This window comes from Tachypleus tridentatus, chromosome 1 (genome assembly GCF_004210375.1).
Source record: "Tachypleus tridentatus isolate NWPU-2018 chromosome 1, ASM421037v1, whole genome shotgun sequence".
Lineage (NCBI taxonomy): Eukaryota > Metazoa > Arthropoda > Merostomata > Xiphosura > Limulidae > Tachypleus > Tachypleus tridentatus.
The window spans coordinates 50,187,369-50,206,100 of record NC_134825.1 but is presented as its reverse complement, the minus strand read 5'-3'; the positions used below and the strand labels follow the sequence as shown (position 1 = coordinate 50,206,100).

Below are 18,732 nucleotides of genomic sequence, written 5' to 3'. Positions count from 1 at the left end.
GCATACAATCATAACAAATTATATAATGTTTAAACTAGCATATTTTCATTATTATGCAGAACAGTCTGAACGATTTACTTTGTTTGAAAGTTAGGAAACAAGTTCACATTTACAAAATAAAAATTCAGTAAGATGTTTACCTCATTTTCAAGATGTTTATCATCCACTTCAAGTAATGCAAAAGAAATAATCACAAGATCTGTCTAATTTATTATTGATTTTATCGAAGTACATTCGTGTGGTAATTTGCTGATGAAAAACAAACTAGTTCTGTAGAATACTCATTTTTTTTGTCAATTTTAATCAGTAATTTGGTTAATACTGATATTAAATGCAATTCTAATGCTTGTTGAAAAGCTTTGACACATTTTTCATGTTTTATTATGTTGTAGATGTACTAAATTATTTCCAGAACTTTTAAGAAAATGTTTTTTAAATGTTGTAGTATTTTATTTTAAATATCCTCTCAGAAATGTACTAAATATTTTCTTAAACAAATCAACTCTCATACATTCTTTAGTTTCACCTATTCACTGCTTTTTTAAAGTGGATGTATGGTAAAATGGTTAGGATGGAAAGTTGTCTGCTTGAATCATAAGTCATGGTAGCTCCATCAGTAAGAGCAACAGTCTCAGTATGCCAGTGTGAATTGAGGTTCCCTAGTTCAGAATTTGGTCAGGAATCTTAATGCCTGATACATTTTAACAGCATTGGTAACAATTTATTGAACTTGACAACAAAGTATGAGTGAAAGTTTCTGGATAGATGTATGATATGGTATACTTTATTATCCTAATGCTACAAATTTCAGCACAACAAAAAATTATACAAGTTTGTTATATAAACCTTTAATTGTAAGAACATCAACCCATATTGCATAGTTAGTAATCTTTAAAATAGTGTATGTTATGTGTGTATTAGTAACATAATTGTTACAAAGTGTTATAAATGTGAAATGGTTTGTAAACGTAAGATCGCTTAGCCTTGTTTGTGACAAGCATGTTTCCTACACTGCTCTCAAAAATGTTAAGTGGTTTTTAAATTAGAAATTTGAACTGTATATGTACTTTTATTTATTTAATTTTTCTATTTATAAAATGTATTTAAGGACATTCTGTAATTTGGTTTCAGACTTGGGTAGTTTTGTTTTTTTTACTGCATTGACTTTTGTATTTTGAGTTTTTTTACGTGTTCAAAAATCACTGAATAAATGACCTTTAAGTTGGTATGCTTATGTTATAGAATAGTCAATTATATCAAGTATATATGGTAGATGCACTAAATTTAAGGGAAAGCTTGATAAGTATTTGAAGGATTATAGATGAGTTTGAGTATTTTTAGCATTTGATGAATAGGATGTTATGATGGACAATAGGTCTCATGTTGTCTTTTAATGCTGTCTTCTGTTAAGAACTGTTTTCAATCATTAACTTCATCTCTTCACATGAATTAGTGTATTTAATTTTTTTGCATGTCCAGCCTTGATATTGTTTATAAATTTTATATTTTTTAATGAGAGAACAAAAACAAAAGTTGTTGTCTTTGTCATATAAAGTAATGAGAGACTCCTAAGGTTATAACTTTTCAAAGTATTTGAGTAAGAATGAATTTAATGTGTTTTGTGACTTTATCCTGTTTTTTCTGGTTAACTGTGTTGCTTTTATATCTTGAAAATAAATTAATAAAGGAAAAAAATAGAGTAATATATGTTTAGGAATAGGTCAAAAATGTTTTCTGTTTTAAGATTTCCTTAAGGCATAAAAAGTGATGGAAAATACTGAAGGTGAAAAATGTTAGATATTTACTATACTGTTTGTTTGTGCAATACATTGATACAAAATTTCTTAATCAGATACTAATTTTAAAATACCAGCAACAGCTGAAATCAAAGCCAAAGTCAGTGTGAAAGAACGAGATGAGACAGTTTGCCGATACTGTGGTTGTGAACTGATCGATGGTACTTCACTCAAACATCATCTGCAGCTGTTTCATCAAGATAAAGAACAGATAAGACTGCAGACAACATCTGAGTATCCATACAAGTGTGTGGTGTGTGAATTTACAAGCACCACACAACAGATCATGATGGAACACATGAGAGTTCACTCTGGCTTAACATTGCATTGCTGGGCAGAGGAAGGGTGCAACTTTTGCACCCCTTTTGATTCAGTTCTCCAGGAACATGTAATTAGGGAGCACCAAGATGATGATTGTATCATCAGGTGTCCTCACTGTGGTTACCCATGTAATACTAAACAGTCTTTTGCTCAACATTGCTTGGAGGTTCATCATCCTTTAATCTGCCATTTATGTAATTCTGTGGAACGAAAGTTTTTTGTTTTTGGCTCCTGCTCTAGCCAGCCTTTGACTGTTACGAAAACACAGTACCGCAAAAGAACTACCCATATTAAAGAAACTAGTCACAACAGACAATCACTTTTCACTGATGAAGAGTCCAACGATATTTGGTGTGATCAACCTTGTCGACGGAAAAGGAAACAGTCATCACCACGTAAATTTGTCAATCCAGAAAACTTTACAGAAAATAATCGATACAGACAAGCTATATCAAATACATTCATGTGTTATCAAGCACATAATTATTGTAAGAGATCATTTTTGTATTCCTGCCAGCTGTGTCAAAACAGTTATGTAAAGCTCATGTCATTATCTCAGTTTTCTTTTAAGAGAGTATGGCATTGCCACATTATGAATTTCAAATGTATTCCATGTGGCATAACATATAAACATCGTTATCAACTTTTATTACATAACAGGAAGGCCCACAATAAGAATATAGCCTTTAGCATATTATAGTTATATACAACTGTTGTTAAGTTACTTCAAATTCTAAGATTATTTTACTAAATGTTAGGCAAGTGTGCTAGGGGAAGCTTGCACATATAATATCTTTTATTACAGTTTAAAGATGGTTGAAGAGTCAAGCTATAGTGACCATCACAAGCTTTTGATGAAAAATTTGACCAATAGTCAAGTAGGTCAGATTTTTTGTCACATCCAATCTTTTAAAAACAAAAGCACGACTGTTTTCCTGGCTGTTATCTTGATTAATAGGGTTGTTTAATTTTTTAAAAGTTTATATCACATGATTTGTGTGCAGTGTGATTGTAGTTGTAGTGGTTGCCAGGTTTACTAACTTAGGTTTTAATAATAATAGCTTTTACCTTGTGAATGTTTAGAAGTTGTGCATGTGCTAGTACTCCTCTGTGCTGTAGTAATATTTCACTACTGAAATTAAATTTTGTTCACTGTTTAGATGCAATAAAAATGTATAGGTTTCTATGAAAGATTGAATTGTTTGTTTATAGAGTGGATAGTAAACACTAGATTTTTGTTAAACTCTCTGTTTACATGTTCATCAGAGAGTAAACATAATTTATACTGAAGATTAAATTTTAATAACAAAATTTTGAAATTAACTAATAGAGGATTGTTTAATATAAAGCTTCAAGTTTATTATTGCATGACTGTTAAAACATCTTAAATTTTAAAGGGTAGTTTTTCATTCGGATAAAATTCGGTTAAATACAAAATAGTTTTTTCACATTTGAATTTTCCTTAATGTAGAACTATTATGAAATAATTCTGCTGAAGACTTAGCATTTTGTTAAGTGCAAAAACATAGATAAGCTGTGAAGCAGTTTAACTAACCTTATATTTGGACAGTTGAAATGATCAGAAACACTAATTTCATTTTATTTTTATGACATTAATCAAGTTAATTTCAATTTTTTTCTTAATCAGTTATTTTTGTGATGGTAATTGATGTACTTGATGCTCGTAGATAATTAATTTTATTAAATATGTTGCTAATTGCCAAGTTCTACTCCAAAGTGTATAAAAGAAAATATATAGTTAACTGCATAGGTGAAAAAGGTATCGAAATTAAGGAATAGGTTAAACAATTACCAAGTTTGTTTTACATATTTGAATAAGATGATGTTTCAACAAGTGTTCTTCATCAGTCCATACAGCTTACAATGAAGCTGTACTATTTGATGAAGAGCACTGTTTCATATCATCCTCCTCATATAAACATGTGAAAAAACGTGTTGAGTGTTTAACCTATTCTCTACCCCAAAGTGTAAACAGTTTAGTAGTAAGATAGATCTCATTGTTGAATGGCAAACTTTACCAATTCTTAAAACAATAATTAAACAAGGAAGCTTAGTAGAATGTTAAACTTTAATGATACATTAGGAAAAATAACCAGATAGTTGAATTTTTGTACAAAAATGTGAGCTTATAATCATGCATATTTTAATATCAGAACTTAGTTAACATGCATGAAACTTCTTGAAAGATAAACTTTAAAATTTTTTTTTTGAAGATGCTTTAATGATTAGACTTGAAATAAAAGTAGTTCATTATCAAAATATTAACTTTCTTTCTGTTTTTGTAATGTATAGATTTCTTTAGAATAATCAATTATATTTATTTATTACAAACTTTGCATCAGAATTTCATGTTGAAGTCCAAAACTGTGTAGTGTATATAATTTGGACAAACATTCAGTCTTCCAAAAATTAGTAACAATGGTCAAAACTTTACAGAACTGGATCTCATTATTTTTTTTTATTGGGAGTTATGAATATTTATTTTGGTTTCTAGTCAATAATTGAATGTTTGTGTGCTACTATGGAAGCAATTATATTTTGGTCAAGTTTCTGTTGGTTTCCTTACCATTTAATGTCAAACATTAACAAATGTTGAAATGTTTGAGGTACTTTTTTACAACGTTACTAAATTAAAATTGAACACTTCATATTAATTTGAATTTACCATGGATACATATATATATGTTTGTGTGTTTTTGAACATATCTACTAACTTAAATTGGATGGAATGGTAGGCATATTCCATGTCTCTTCTCATATTAGCTTTTCTACATTAATAATGTGTCTTTATTACTGTAATCAGTGACATTGAACAGTTCATATACCTTACAACAGTGCATCTAAAGTTTTAATTAAAGATCTCATGAAAGAATGTTTAAATGAATGTTTAACTTTTAATGAATAACTGCTGATGATTTTCTTTATGAAATACCTTTTTAAAGTAACTATTATTTAGTTTAATATTAAATCATTCTGTACAGGTATACCACATTTTTTCATTTCATGTTGATGAACTTACTTTAAAAATAAAGAAAATATTAAAGTACTTGTAGGGCAGTCATTTTGTAAGTTATAAACCTGTTTAGGATAAGGAAATTTTACCTTTGGTAAAAACTAAAATACTGATGATTTCAATGTTCTTTTTTTGCCTTTCGACTTTTTTAAATTTTACATTTGATGCAATACTAGTTTTTGAAACTTTGATTTTAAGTGTTGTTTAGAACGAAAGGTTTTGAATAAAAATAAATACATTTTATCTTCATGCTTATATTAAACATAAACTTTTTTGTATAAATTCTACTTTTCAGAGATATTTCTGTTTTCAACAATTAAATGCATCTACTGATGTTTCATAGTTTGTTTTGATTAAGTCATGCCTAAAACATTAAGATTGTGAAATTTCATCTCTAACAATGTTTTATTTGTATGAAATTGAATTACACATAAAATAATTAATTAGTTGTTTAAGTCTTTAAATGCTACTATGAGAAAATGCATGTGTAAATATTAACTTATTTATATATAACCTAAGATACTTGAAGAAACAACTAAACTTTCTCCAGTTCTTGATAAAACTTTATTCATTTACAATATAGGGCAATACCCTGTATAATTTTATAACCTAAGTTTATATTAGAGCATAGAGATTTCATAATTTGTCAAATGTATGTTATTCTAATTGTGTAAGGTTACAAAGATAAAACATAAATACATGTTAAACACTCTGTGTGTGGTTTGTGTACATATGCAGTTAAAACATAATTACAGTTCTTTCTTTGCTGTTTTCTGATAAAGTTTGAATTTAACATGAAATATTGCAATTTATTTTTTATAGTTTGTATTTGATCTTTGCTTCATTCAACAAATGTATTTTTGAACTTGTATATATTTTTGTTCTAATACTTGGAAAACAAGACAATAATTTGCTTTTGACTGCTGTAATTTAGCTGTTTGAAATCAGTTTAAATTATTATTTATCAAAGTATTGAACTATGGTTTTTGTTTAAATCAAACTTATTGTGGTGGTGGTAGTGGTAGAGCACAGTTAGTGTTATATTTGCAGTTTGAATTTAAGATTTTGTAAAAGTAAATATTTTGGTGCAGCTTTATGGTACACAAGTCTTTTAAAATGAACAAACATCCAAATAACACCCATGTAGGCATTGAGTTTTTCTGTGTTTGTTTATTTGTATAGAGTTTACTAAGGAATAATGCACATTAAGCACAGAGTTTGAAACATTAATACAAAATCAAGTATAGTTTAGATTATTAAACTACAAGATAAGATAACTGTTTCTTCTGGAATTAATATTCTTGCATGTTTTAAACTAAATGCACATGTGAGAGCAAAACTGAGAGGTACAATATCTATATTTATTATAATTAGTAGTATCAAAGTGTATTTCAGATAATATTTTGTATGTGATGTCTAGTGATACCACAAGAGAGTTTGATCAAACATTGGCTAAGATTTTGTTTTTGTGAGTTTATTCTACTGTTCTGTTAACAACTTAAACATGTGTACTGTTTTGTTGAATAATTTTATCCATGACCAAACATCAAAATGTTTTTGAGAACTGTGTAATTTTATCATTCCTATCAATTTTTCAATGTTATGTTGTTGCTGTGATTTTCTAATCGTGTAACTTTTACATATGCTTCTTAGCTCCCATTACACTAGTCTGTATATGTAAGCAGAAATGGCAAATGTATGTATTATGTAATGTGAACAATGGTGGTCTACTTCTTGTAAAGGGGGTAAAGATTATAGGGATGTTAAAAGCTAACACTGTGATACACTATCTGCTTTACAGATATATTGAATAACCTTTTATAGACTGCTTCTGGACAGGTAAGATAATTTTGTATTTTCAATGAAAATCTTCCAACTATGGTAAAATAGGCTAATTGTTTTCACAATTACCATGTTTAAGATGCTGTTTGAAGTTACATAGTTAATAAGAATTATTAGAAGTAAACAGATTCAAAGAAGTTGTAAAAATTATCTTCTTAGATAATGTTTCATATTGAGGAAAGGGCTATTTGATGTTTAGTTTTTCAGTAAACATTTCAGTGCAGACAGTAATATTATACTGTCATTCATATTCTATGTTACAGTACAGTAATATTATCCTGTTATTCATGTTATATGTTACATTACAGTAATATTATCCTGTCATTCCTGTTCTATGTTACAGTAGTTTTACATTTGTTTTGATGCATAACTTTCTTGGTTGTCAAAGATATATAAAAGTAAATTATGGCAGACTTGTATTTAGATTAATAAGTTATTTAAGGTTTAAAAAATAATTTACAGACATAATTTATAACTGAAGAACTGCTGCAAGATAATGACACTTCACTCTGTGTAACTGTTAAATCATAAAATGGTGATTTTTGTTGTTGTTGTTTACAGCATAAATTATTAAGAAACGTAATATCAAAAATTAAGATTTTCTATCGTATATTGTAGCCTCAGTGTTATGAATTATACTGCATTGAAAAAATAGGAATACATAGACCACACCAAATGTTTGGTAAAAAGTGATTTGTTAGTCTAAATAAGACTTTTTTTAATGGTGCATAACAGTTGCTTTCTTGTGAGTGTTAATTATATGATTTTAATTTTGTTTATGACATGGATGGAAAGTTCAGAAATAATCTAGTGTTGTTATGTAACAATATGAGATTTAGCATTTGATTTCATTGATTTGTCTTTGAGTGTCCTGCAGGAGGAAGGAAATCCAAAGATATATATACGTGAAACAGTCCACATATGGTGCTGCATAAACTCCTATAGTTCCTTAATGTTTTGTATGTAGATCTTGAATCTTATAACTATCTCTCTTGAGGTATCATATCCAAAGCAAGTGAATTTCTTCATGGGGTGAATAAAGCATAGTCTTATCCAATTCAAGCAATCAGTTCATGCTAAACAAAAACCACAAAATTTCAACCAAAATTCTTTCTTCTTTATCAAATCATCTAGACCCTCAGCATTCCAGTATATTTTCAAGGAAGTTTCACTCAATTATAAATGAAAGGTTATAAAGCAGTATACCATTTCTGGACTTTTGCATGTGTAAATATATTTGTTAATTGACCTGTTATGCCTCTTAAAATATACTCTTGGAGAATCATGCTTCTTAAGCATTGTAATTTAGTAACTGGTGGTTAAATAGATCTGGATGTACTAAATGAACCAGAGATAAGAATGCATAATCAGTGTTTCAATGCAGTAGTTTACCTCAGAGTAAACCGTAACATGACTTGTTTAAACAAAAATTAAATGAATGTAAGAGTGTTTATAGTGAATGACACAACTGTCATTATTCACTACTATTTTGAAACTGTAAAAGAAATAGTATGTATATTTATTGAGAATTCTTGGTGAGCAGCATTGCAGATTGTTGTAATAAATGAATGTACTTATACAAGTTGAGATTTGAGGAATTTTGTATAAAGAATATTAATATTTTCAGGTAGGAATTTTTTTTCTTAAAGCTGGTTTACTAATGTTGATGGCAAAAAATTGATTTTTAATGAAAAGGTGAGAAAGGATATTTGAACTTGAAGTCACGTATAAATGTCTTAAAAACTTGGTTTTTAAATTTTCTTTTAGAAAGTGTCCTGTTTACTTTTAATGCTTTGTTAGAAGAATTTTCAAGACACTCTAATACTTAAGTGTTTCACAACTGTCCTACTGTTGTTAAATCTTGTTATTTTATGTATAGAAAACTGTGTTTTAAGTTAATAAAATTTCACATGAAACAAACCTTTCTTTTATCTTTCAGTTCTATAGTCTTAGTAACATTAACATTTTGAAAATTCATGTACACTTTCACCAACTCCACAGTGCTTTTGATCATCATCAGATAGTTAAGTCTAACATTTATAAAAAAAAAAATATGTTAATAAGTAACATTTTAACTTGGTTGAAGAAATTTGTGTAGCATCTTTTTTAGTTTCTGAACTCCTACATCATGTACTGTGGACATTTGGCATACCATCACAATTACTGATGCAATGTCTGTAGTCTACTGTTGGTTTTTTATATTGAGGAGAGACATCACACAATTAGTGCTACATAATCAATATTGCACTGTGAATGTGTAAAGTTTGAGGTTATATACACACTTCTCTCACACAGAAAGCTATCTTCCTCATGCATATTCCTTAGAAATTTGTGTGTCATTGGCCTTCAGACAACTCTCATCTTAAACTCACAAGATTTCTTGTAAATTAAACTATGCATAATGACATTATTTTAGTAAAAGCCCTCCACCAACATTTATGTTGAAATTATGGCATATGGAGGCATGTTTCCTTGGATGACATGGCAGTCATTGTAGATAGGGTGTGGATTCCTTTATGCTGCCCGGGACTTTAGCTCCAGTTCCATTCTCAGACATTCCTTCTTCTTGTTTCTGATGTGAATGTATTTGATTTCCATGTGGAAGAGAAACTTCTACTTTCTTGCATTCTTTGCCTTTGATTTATCAGGTATGCACCATTCTATTTATTTCCCCTGTATTATATTTTTCTTCTTGTTCCTTACTTCTTAATCCTAACCCTAACTCATTTTGAAGAGGGTGGGTGGACTGGACTATTGACATTGGTTTAACCTTCCAGTACCTGCTACTCTTGCCTTTTTTAATGTAATCCTTTTTTACCACACTTCTTTACCTTTCCATCTACACTTCCAGCTAGAAGCATTACACATTGTCTAAGTGAAACTTGCATGTGATTCTTGTACCTTTCACTCCTCCACTGTGGCCATTCTACTTTTACCATTCCCCTGTCACTCACCCTATTGTTCCTGGGGGTTATTGGGTAGGGATAATCTTCTGTTTTAAGTATGACGTGTTTTTTCCTTCTTCAAGCTCTTTGCCTGACCTCTTTCTTTGCTCTGGAGTTGGGTTGTATTCCTGATTTGATTCAGTTATAGTATGAGCCTGCCCATCATCAATCATCACTTTCATACATTGTTTCTACACTGTCCCTAATCTTACCTGCACTTTTGTACTTTGTCTTACTCCTTGATTCCCAACTTTCTCTTCTACTCAGTATCAACTTCATTGAATTCTTACAGACTTTTTGTCCCATTCACTTCCCCTTCAAAAAGATTCTGCTCTCATCTTGCTCTTTCTCCTTCTACTCCCATCTGTTCAATGTCTCTTTGAGGCTGTGTTTATTGCCACTTCCACCAATTTCTTACTCCCATGCAAGATCTCATTCACTTTGTAGGGATTCAATTCATTCTCTGCTGGTATCATCCTTTGTCCACCTGCCTGCAGACTATGGACTTATTCTAAGTAAGGTTAAGTGCTTGGCTTCATGGGGACTATTTATTTCTTTGGGTAACACATACATGTACCTTATCTGTTGATCCTTGAATGACCAGAAGTACATCTCACAAGATTCTTTGACCTCAATTGTTTTCCTTTCCCTTTTTCAGTTCTGATATTTGTAAGAATGTTGGATTGATCCAGTGTCACCTCTGTGTTACATTACCTACACCCATACAGGTAATTCACCTCTTCACCTATGCTTCCTCCTTTTGTTGAAGAGCATCCCTGAATATCTGGCACATGGACCTAAGTCAAGTTTTCTCTTTCCACATTCACATGCTTGAACTTCTGATAGACTGTTGGGTATGATCTCATTAGTATCTCTTAGTGTATCATTTCATTATGTTCTTTTCTACAAACTCCTTAGCTCTCTTTTTATTACCTCAGTTAACTGCTTTGGAGGGAATAAGATCCAAAACCTCTTGCTTTCAAACCCTGGATCTTCCTTCTTGAATCAGTTTTTCACAGGTTGTTTTCTTTGCCCACTGTGTATTAGGCACTATGAATCAGGTTGCAGACTTCTTTTCTTGGCTGGACTGGGTTCTGCTGTCTCATGCTTCCTCTCTTGGCTGGACTTGGTTCTGCTGCCTCATGCTTCCTCTCTTCTAATTATCTGTTCTCCATCCTCTAACCCTAACTATTGCTTCCTTCCACCTGATTTGGTCTTATGCCTTATAAAATGCTCTCTTACCTTACAAACCTTAACCTTGGGTGTTGGCCTTGATTGGAGACACTTGGTTTTATCTCCTCTTGGTGGTAATCCTCTTGCTAGCTTAATCTCAGTTCCTTCTTCTATTCCACCTGACAACCCAACCCCCTTTTCCCCTGTCAATCATAAGCTTTTGCTTCAACATCTCCCATTTTCTTTTCATCATGGAATCTTTTTCTTTCCACATTCATGTTTGGATTAGTTGAGTCCATTGCCTGTTGAAACAGACTTTCCCATCTGACAGCCCTTTCATTTCCTATTCCTGGACATACTCATATGGGGGCATGGCTTTTGATGTTTGCTGATCTATTGCCACCTTCCTCCTAGTTGTGCTTCAGTTGGACATCTCCCTTCCCTTTACTAGGCTCATCTACAGGGTTCAGCTGTCTTTGCTTTGCCTGTTATAAGACAGCTTTGTCTTCATCATTTTACCTGATTGATACTGTAAAGTTTCCTCCCTTGTTTTCTCCACCTTTTTATGGCCCTTCCCTATTTATGGATACACTCATCCTGTTCTTATGCCCAATCAGTGTCATCCTGTATGTTTTTACCTGTATCTTGATAACTTTTGCACTGATTCCTCCACCATGTTAATGTTGGATAGAAGCTAGCAGTTTCCTTATTTGAAAATGTATTTCCAAAACATACTCACTTCTTCACACACACTTCCCAACATTCCTTCCCATTTTTGGTGTGACTTAGAACTCCTTGCCTTGTCATAGAATGAAGATCACAAGTGCAAAATCATAGGAGGAGCTAGTGTGTATGGGAGCTGTATCAATCCCCATTGACAGAGGGCTTTTGCTATATAATATTATGCAGTAGCATAATTCACAAGAAATATCATGAGTTTAGGTGGGAATTGGCTGAAGGATATTGGCATGCATATCTCTAGGGCAGATGTTTGAGGAAAATAGCTTTCTTTGTGAAGAAGTATCTATCCGAATTACATTTTTAGGTAAGGAATATGTTAACTTTAAAAACTGTATGTAACTGCTGGAGAAAAGAATATTCTACCCTTAAAATCAGAAAAAAAAACTTTTCTATTTACAGTTGGCTTAAAGATGATTTTAAAAGAAATTTGTGGGTAAAGTAGTTACATACTTGTTAAAGTTTCTTTCTTAGTTAAAATCCATGAGATAATAGATGAGAAAAATATGTACCCAAGTAATTTAGCTACAATAGATTGTGGTGTTAGAAACATTTTAAAAACAGTTGAAATGTATTTCTTAACATGAACTTTATATTTTCAGTTTATTAAATGGAAAATATAAAATACGAAATTACAAATTAAATTATTTTGATATGCAAATTGTATAACACTAGCAAAATTTAAATACAAGCCAATACAAGTTTTCTTGTATGGTTGATATCTTCATTAAAACAGTTATCAAAGTGGTTATTTACTTATAAATCCAAAACATGTACTTAAGGCTGACCTTCTAATTTAGCAGTAAATTTAATATTATTGTTTAATATTAAAATATTCAAATTTATATTCTTACAAATGCTTTTCAAGCCAGATTTTTTTCACTGTGACAAAAACAAATTACTGAACCTGATGTTAATGTTGACCCAATAATAGCTTCTTCAACTTCATCATAAATGTGTCCAATTAATAAAAAAATGAAATTATTTAGTAGCAGAATAATTATTTTAGAATAAAATTGGTTGAATGAGATAATAGGTTTAGTTAGTTCATACAGTACCATATTGTGACTTTACTATATCGATACTATCATACATCTCATTTATAGTAGTACCCAGTTTCTTTGCAGTTTGCCAGTGGTGGGGTCTGTATCTAAACGTTTGAATTTATCTTTCATTGGACTAAGATGTTATTCTTTTTTTTTTCATAATAATCTTCTTTCATCCATATGACTAACCTATTTCTTTATTAGGTTTTTAGAGGACAACATCCTCTAATGAACACAAATGTTTTAAAGCTTTCCATTTTCCTTAAGTTACATCTAACATTCTTTTAATTAAAAAAAACAAAAAAAGTCTCCACTAAATATTATTATTATTACATCAGTTACTTCTGGTGTAACTTTTGAATATGATGTCCATACAATACTGCTAAATATCATTGTTTCACTCCTTTCGTGAAACTTTCAATACATTTAATGTTTTGACATCAAACATACTCTATGTATTTCTGTAAGCATTTTACACTAACATTTTCTATCTTACAGTATTCAGGTTATTTGGTAAACAAAAATTGGTGTTGAAATTATTGCATCTTATGTGAAAGCTCCAACACCAGTTATTTGCATGTGTGTATACATATATATGTAACACAAATTTTGTTCCTGGATAGTATGTATTATTTCTTAGTTGCTTATGTTTTAAAAGTACAGAAAATGGCCATTATTCCCTTCAAACTTTGCTTTTGTGACCTGGATAATGAAATTTAGAAATTAACCTATTTTCTATGTAAAAACAGGCAAATTTGTACATTTTCATTTACATAAGGTCTGAATAAAACAACATATGAATCAAGATTTACAGGTATTTATACTAAAGTTATACAAAAACAAACAAAAATGTTTAGAAGTGAGTAGTTTTTCAAGGTTTGCAACTGTAGTGTAAATCACTTTCATGTATCAACCCCCAAATATAGTCTCCCATCATGTTTTCCTTATATACTCCTTGGTAGTGGCATTCAAAGTCCAGTATATCTTGGTGGAAGCGCTTGCCTTGCTCCTCTGAGCATCAAGGATATGGACTTTCAGGGACATCCTGCAGCCCATTTTGCTGTAGATCTTCACCAGAGCCTCAGCCAGTTCCACATAATTTTTGTCCTTGTGATTGCCCAAGAAGCCCTGAACCACTGTGACAAAGCTGCCCCAAGCTGTTTTTCCCTTCCTATTGAGCTTCTTGGGAAATTATGTGCACTCTCCCAGGATCTTCTTTATTTGTGGTCCAATGAAGACACCAGTTTTGACCTTTGCCTCAGACAGCTTAGGGAAGAAGTCTTGAAGGTACATGAAGGCTGCAGACTCCTTATCAAGAGCTGTGACAAATTGTTTCATAAGACCCAATTTTATGTGCAATGGTGGGAACAACACCTTCTGGAGGTCCACTTGTGGCTCACACTTGACATTGTGCCTCCCCACAGAGAACTCAGTCTTTTATGGCCAGTGTTTCCTGTTGTAGTGCGCTGCAGTGTCCCTGCTATTCCAAAGGCAAAGATAACAGGAAAACTTGGTAAAGCCTCCTTGGAGATCCATCAGGAATACCACCATTTTGAAATCTCTGATAACCTCCCAGTCATACTCATCATACTTCAAGGCTTCTAGTAAGGTCTTGATGCTGTTGTATTGAGGTGCACCAAAAGATATTTAAATTTTAAAATGTCTAAAATTTGTATAATATAAAATTTTACTATTCAAACAAGCAAAAACTTTCCATCTTACGTTCTAGAGTTTTTTTGAAGTGCTCGCAGGTAAAAATGAGGTGCCCAGGATTTGTCTTGATCCCTGACAGGCATGCCAAAATATGCCTTGTAGGCTTAACACATTTTAACAAATACTGTCACAGAGTACTTTTTCACTTTTGTCTTGATAAATTGGCCACATACATAGCAGAATGCCCCTGGAGAATGCTTGCAGCTTCTTGATGCCACCTCTGATAAACTCAGATAGGTCTATGTGTTCACTTTCTGCAGCTAGAACTAAAGTGAAGTGGTGAGTGGTGAGACCCTGTATATATTACTCTGGAAAGTTCTATAAAATTCTCATAATAATCTTCTATCTGCAACATTCTAGAAATTTCTTGAAAATTCTCTATCAGTTACTCGGCACCGAATCTTCCTGGAATGTTCTGGAAAATGGGTAAATTTGAAAATTTCATTACCCAGGTCACAAAAGCAAAGTTTAAAGAGAAAAATAGGTGTTTTTCATTTACTTTAGGCATAAGCAATTGGGAAATAACATTTTCTGCCCAGGAACAAGAAAAAGTAAAAATTTTATTGCATAGTGTAATTATTATGCAGCAGTAGCTTTTATAAGAATCTAGAAGAAATTCACACTGATACTTTATCAGAAATCACAGTAACTTCTGAATAACTTTATTATTATTTCAAAACAGCTTTTAAATTTCATTCATTCTCAATTAGTGAAGTTAAAAGTAACTGAAAAGGACCACAAGAGTTCCCTAAGTTACATCATATTCGTTAAACAATGTTTAATGATTTAATAAGTATCTATGCCTAAGACTTGGATTAACTTTTTCATTCACATGGATTTGTAAAAGACCAGAAATATAATTCATTTTCTCTGAAAAAAAATTTAATTACTTGTGTCCTTGATACTTTATATATGTACTGTGATCAGTATGGTAACATGGTGTGTATATATAAAACCTTCAAAGAAGATTATGCTATGATAAAAAAACATGCCAGTTTAATTTTTCTAATAATAACATATAACATTGGCATTTATTTTTAATAAAAACTGCATTAAAAAATGTACTATGTTTAATATAAACAAATTTAACATGGCTATACTGCATAAAATAAAACTAGTTTTGTAATTTTTTTGAAAATCTGTATTGAAAGTTAAATTTACTACAAACCATGATATAACACCTGTAACAGCATCAATCAGACCATCAATATTCTTAAGTCATAGAACTTCTTTATAACGTCTACGAGAATTATCTTAAGTTAAAAACACTGACCAAATTTTGGAAGAGTTCCATTTTTTACGTTAACTAACACAATGTTGGCTTTTGTACTTTAGCAACATAGTCTACAAATAGTTAATCGGAAGTGTGAACATATTCTTATCCCAATTACTTGTTGGTTATGATATTCAAGTATCTTGTGTATCATATAGAAGTAAATACAGTGGAGCGCCATTAAGCCGCGGACCAGTAAACCGCGAAATCGCTTAAGCCGCTGTAGCAAGTCTTGTGAGCGAGGATTATCGCGGCTCACCGCTAATTTAAGAACGTGTAAAAACGCGGCTTACGAATTTAATCCTGGCTTTATAACTTCAAGGGGATATTTAAAAAGGATTTGCTTTAATTTGGGAAATAAATAAAATATATTACAATAGAAATCGACCGTTAATCTACCTTATCCGCTCTCTATGTCAGCTTTATGGAGGCCACCATTGTTACCGAATCACACCTCTCCATACATTAAAGTTAATCCGCGGTAAATCCGTGAAAAAAGTGATCAATAATTAAAGTATTATTTTTAATTCGATAATCAGATATAAGGTTCACGCAATGGCCCGGATGAGGCTCCTCGGCGGAGCTGTTGGCGACTTTGGCTTTTCAGTCACAAAGGTTTAAGCCGCGGACCACTTAAGCCGCAGTTAAGCAGGTTGACTCCCCCAAATATCGCGGCTTAACGGCGCTCCACTGTATATTTCACAGGCAACTTTAGGACAATTCCTAAACCTAAGTGTCATATTTCTACTCAAGTTACTTACTTGCATTAATATGAAGGAAGTGAGCCTTAAAAGAAATTAAGAGAAAAATAAGTCTTTATAATTCTGAAAATGAAATTTCTAACAATTCTTGGGATTTTGAGAAATGTTTTTAAAAAAGATATATATTTATGGCTTTATTTTTCAGAAAGAACTTGCACCTACCAGTGAGAGTTTTAACATACACAAGATCGAGAAAATGTCAATGCCACTACGTAATCACCTATTAAAAGGCACTAATGATACAGCATAGAGTTTGAGTATAAATGAACAACAAGCATTCCCTCCAAATTTTCACAAATTAAATAAAAGAAAGTGTGCTAAATGTAGTTTCATTGCATTAATCTTTTATACAATTTTATGAATGACTATATCATGGCACTAAAAGTTATTTTGTAGTAGTATATCACCAAAGTCACTTACTTTATTAATTTCAAGAGTTAAAGTAAATGAACAAAATTAATGACACAAACCATGTGAACACTAAATGATGCAATAGCACAAAACATAAGTTCTAAAGTATTTCTGAGAAAAAGAGAGAGTAAAATACGTGTCTGTATGGCAGTTTGTAATATAAAGCCTTTTTTAAAAAATATGTGTCATTTTAATTTCATATACCATTATATATGTATATTGCTTTTACATACATATATGATGTTGTGTTTACCTCTATAACCATTTTACTTTTTAAGGTTTACGAGTGGAACAATACAAACACTGATTTTTTCATCATGTATCTTCCACTTTTTTTTGTCCCTATTAAATAGATTTGTAAAATGAGATCCTATATTTTTTAACAATATTGAAAATTAGACAACAAAAACATAATATTGAAGACAATCCACAGTTATGTCCTTTATAACCAAGAAATAAAACAGCTTTACTCATATCAGAATTAATTTAATTATCTGTTTGTTTTTAAGCACAACGCTACACTGTCCTTTGCCCATGGAAGGTTTCAAAATCTGAATTTTAGCATTATAAGCCATGAAACTTACTGCTGAGTTACTGAAGAGAGGAGATCAGTTTCTAATGCCCTCTTTTTAAGAGTTAATGTAATATTGGCTGACTGGATATAAATGAGATTTTATGATTTGACAGACAAAGAATGGGAGTTGGTGTTATCTTTTCACACAGGAAACTTGAACACCCTAATCTTTAAAAGTGTACCCTTTTGTGTACTCTTTTTGTCACAAGTCAGTATAAGTTTCTAGCTTTATAACTTCCATTATATTTTAAAACCACTCTCATAAATATCTGAATATTTAACCATTGGGAAAATTATATACAATAAATATCTAAAAATCTACATATTTGGTTATGTATAACCTGTGTAGGAAATTAAACCAATATTGGACTTTTATTAATGTTCTATTAAAGGATACATAAAATATGCTGGTCTATTGGAAAGGTTTCTAAATGTTTAATAATACAGCTGGACTATAATTATAAAAGTCAGAAGAATAAAATTGGTCTAAGGCTTTTTTAATATGCTCACATGTGAAAAATGGGGGTATCATGACTTGTCATGTCTATTTTCATGTCATTCTGTGTTTTTAATGAGTAACATACACATACAAAACAGGAATACGAAACTTGTTAGATGGAATTCTTTTATATATTTTTTTGCATAACATCAATGATCACTTGCAAAATAAGTATCATAAGGGTTATGCTTAATTAACCTATTCAAAAGTGAACCACAAGGAGATTTGGCAAAATCTGTGATATTCCTCATAACATTTACTATAATATATTAAAAGTGAAGTAATGTTACAAGCATTTTTGAGAATTTAAGCAGCAGCAATCAGAAGCTTCAAATTAAATCCTGCAAATAGTATGGTACAACTGTAAGGATGCATGCAATGGTAAACTCTCTTAATTTTAATATAAATGTTAAGCATAACACCTCTCTCTCCTGATAATAATAATACACTTTAATTTAATTATCCAACAAAATGGCTGTAGTGCTAGGTTTGACAACAGGTGGTATTTAGATGATTTTGTTTGGGAATTTTCATATTACTTTCACTTGCAACTTTTCATCTTAACGTTGTCACAATCTTATGAATCGGTAGTTCTTTCTCAATGTT

At 31.2% G+C, this 18,732-nt stretch overlaps 2 protein-coding genes and 1 long non-coding RNA gene across 10 annotated transcripts in view; 2 read left to right on the top strand and 1 right to left on the bottom strand.

Annotated features, from left to right (window-relative positions):
• The window catches only part of chn (zinc finger transcriptional factor charlatan), a 27,043-nt gene extending 18,130 nt beyond the window's left edge, over positions 1–8,913 (top strand). The window contains exon 4 of one of the 2 annotated variants that reach the window (XM_076496650.1): positions 1,874–8,913. In XM_076496650.1, coding sequence (XP_076352765.1) covers positions 1,874–2,817 — 944 coding nt within the window. In that variant the 3' untranslated portion in view covers positions 2,818–8,913. Of the gene's footprint in view, positions 1–1,852 lie in introns of both variants that reach the window. The other variant, XM_076496644.1, reaches the window with a different exon arrangement.
• LOC143248241 (uncharacterized) lies at positions 2,929–16,928 on the top strand. The gene is made up of 2 exons (XR_013026835.1): positions 2,929–2,995; positions 16,788–16,928. It is a non-coding gene; the product is annotated as an uncharacterized LOC143248241 (long non-coding RNA).
• The window catches only part of LUBEL (Linear Ubiquitin E3 ligase), a 91,089-nt gene continuing 87,605 nt past the window's right edge, over positions 15,249–18,732 (bottom strand). For all 7 annotated transcript variants that reach the window (XM_076496575.1, XM_076496605.1, XM_076496581.1 and 4 more), the window contains one exon: positions 15,249–18,732. In XM_076496575.1, coding sequence (XP_076352690.1) covers positions 18,682–18,732 — 51 coding nt within the window. In that variant the 3' untranslated portion in view covers positions 15,249–18,681.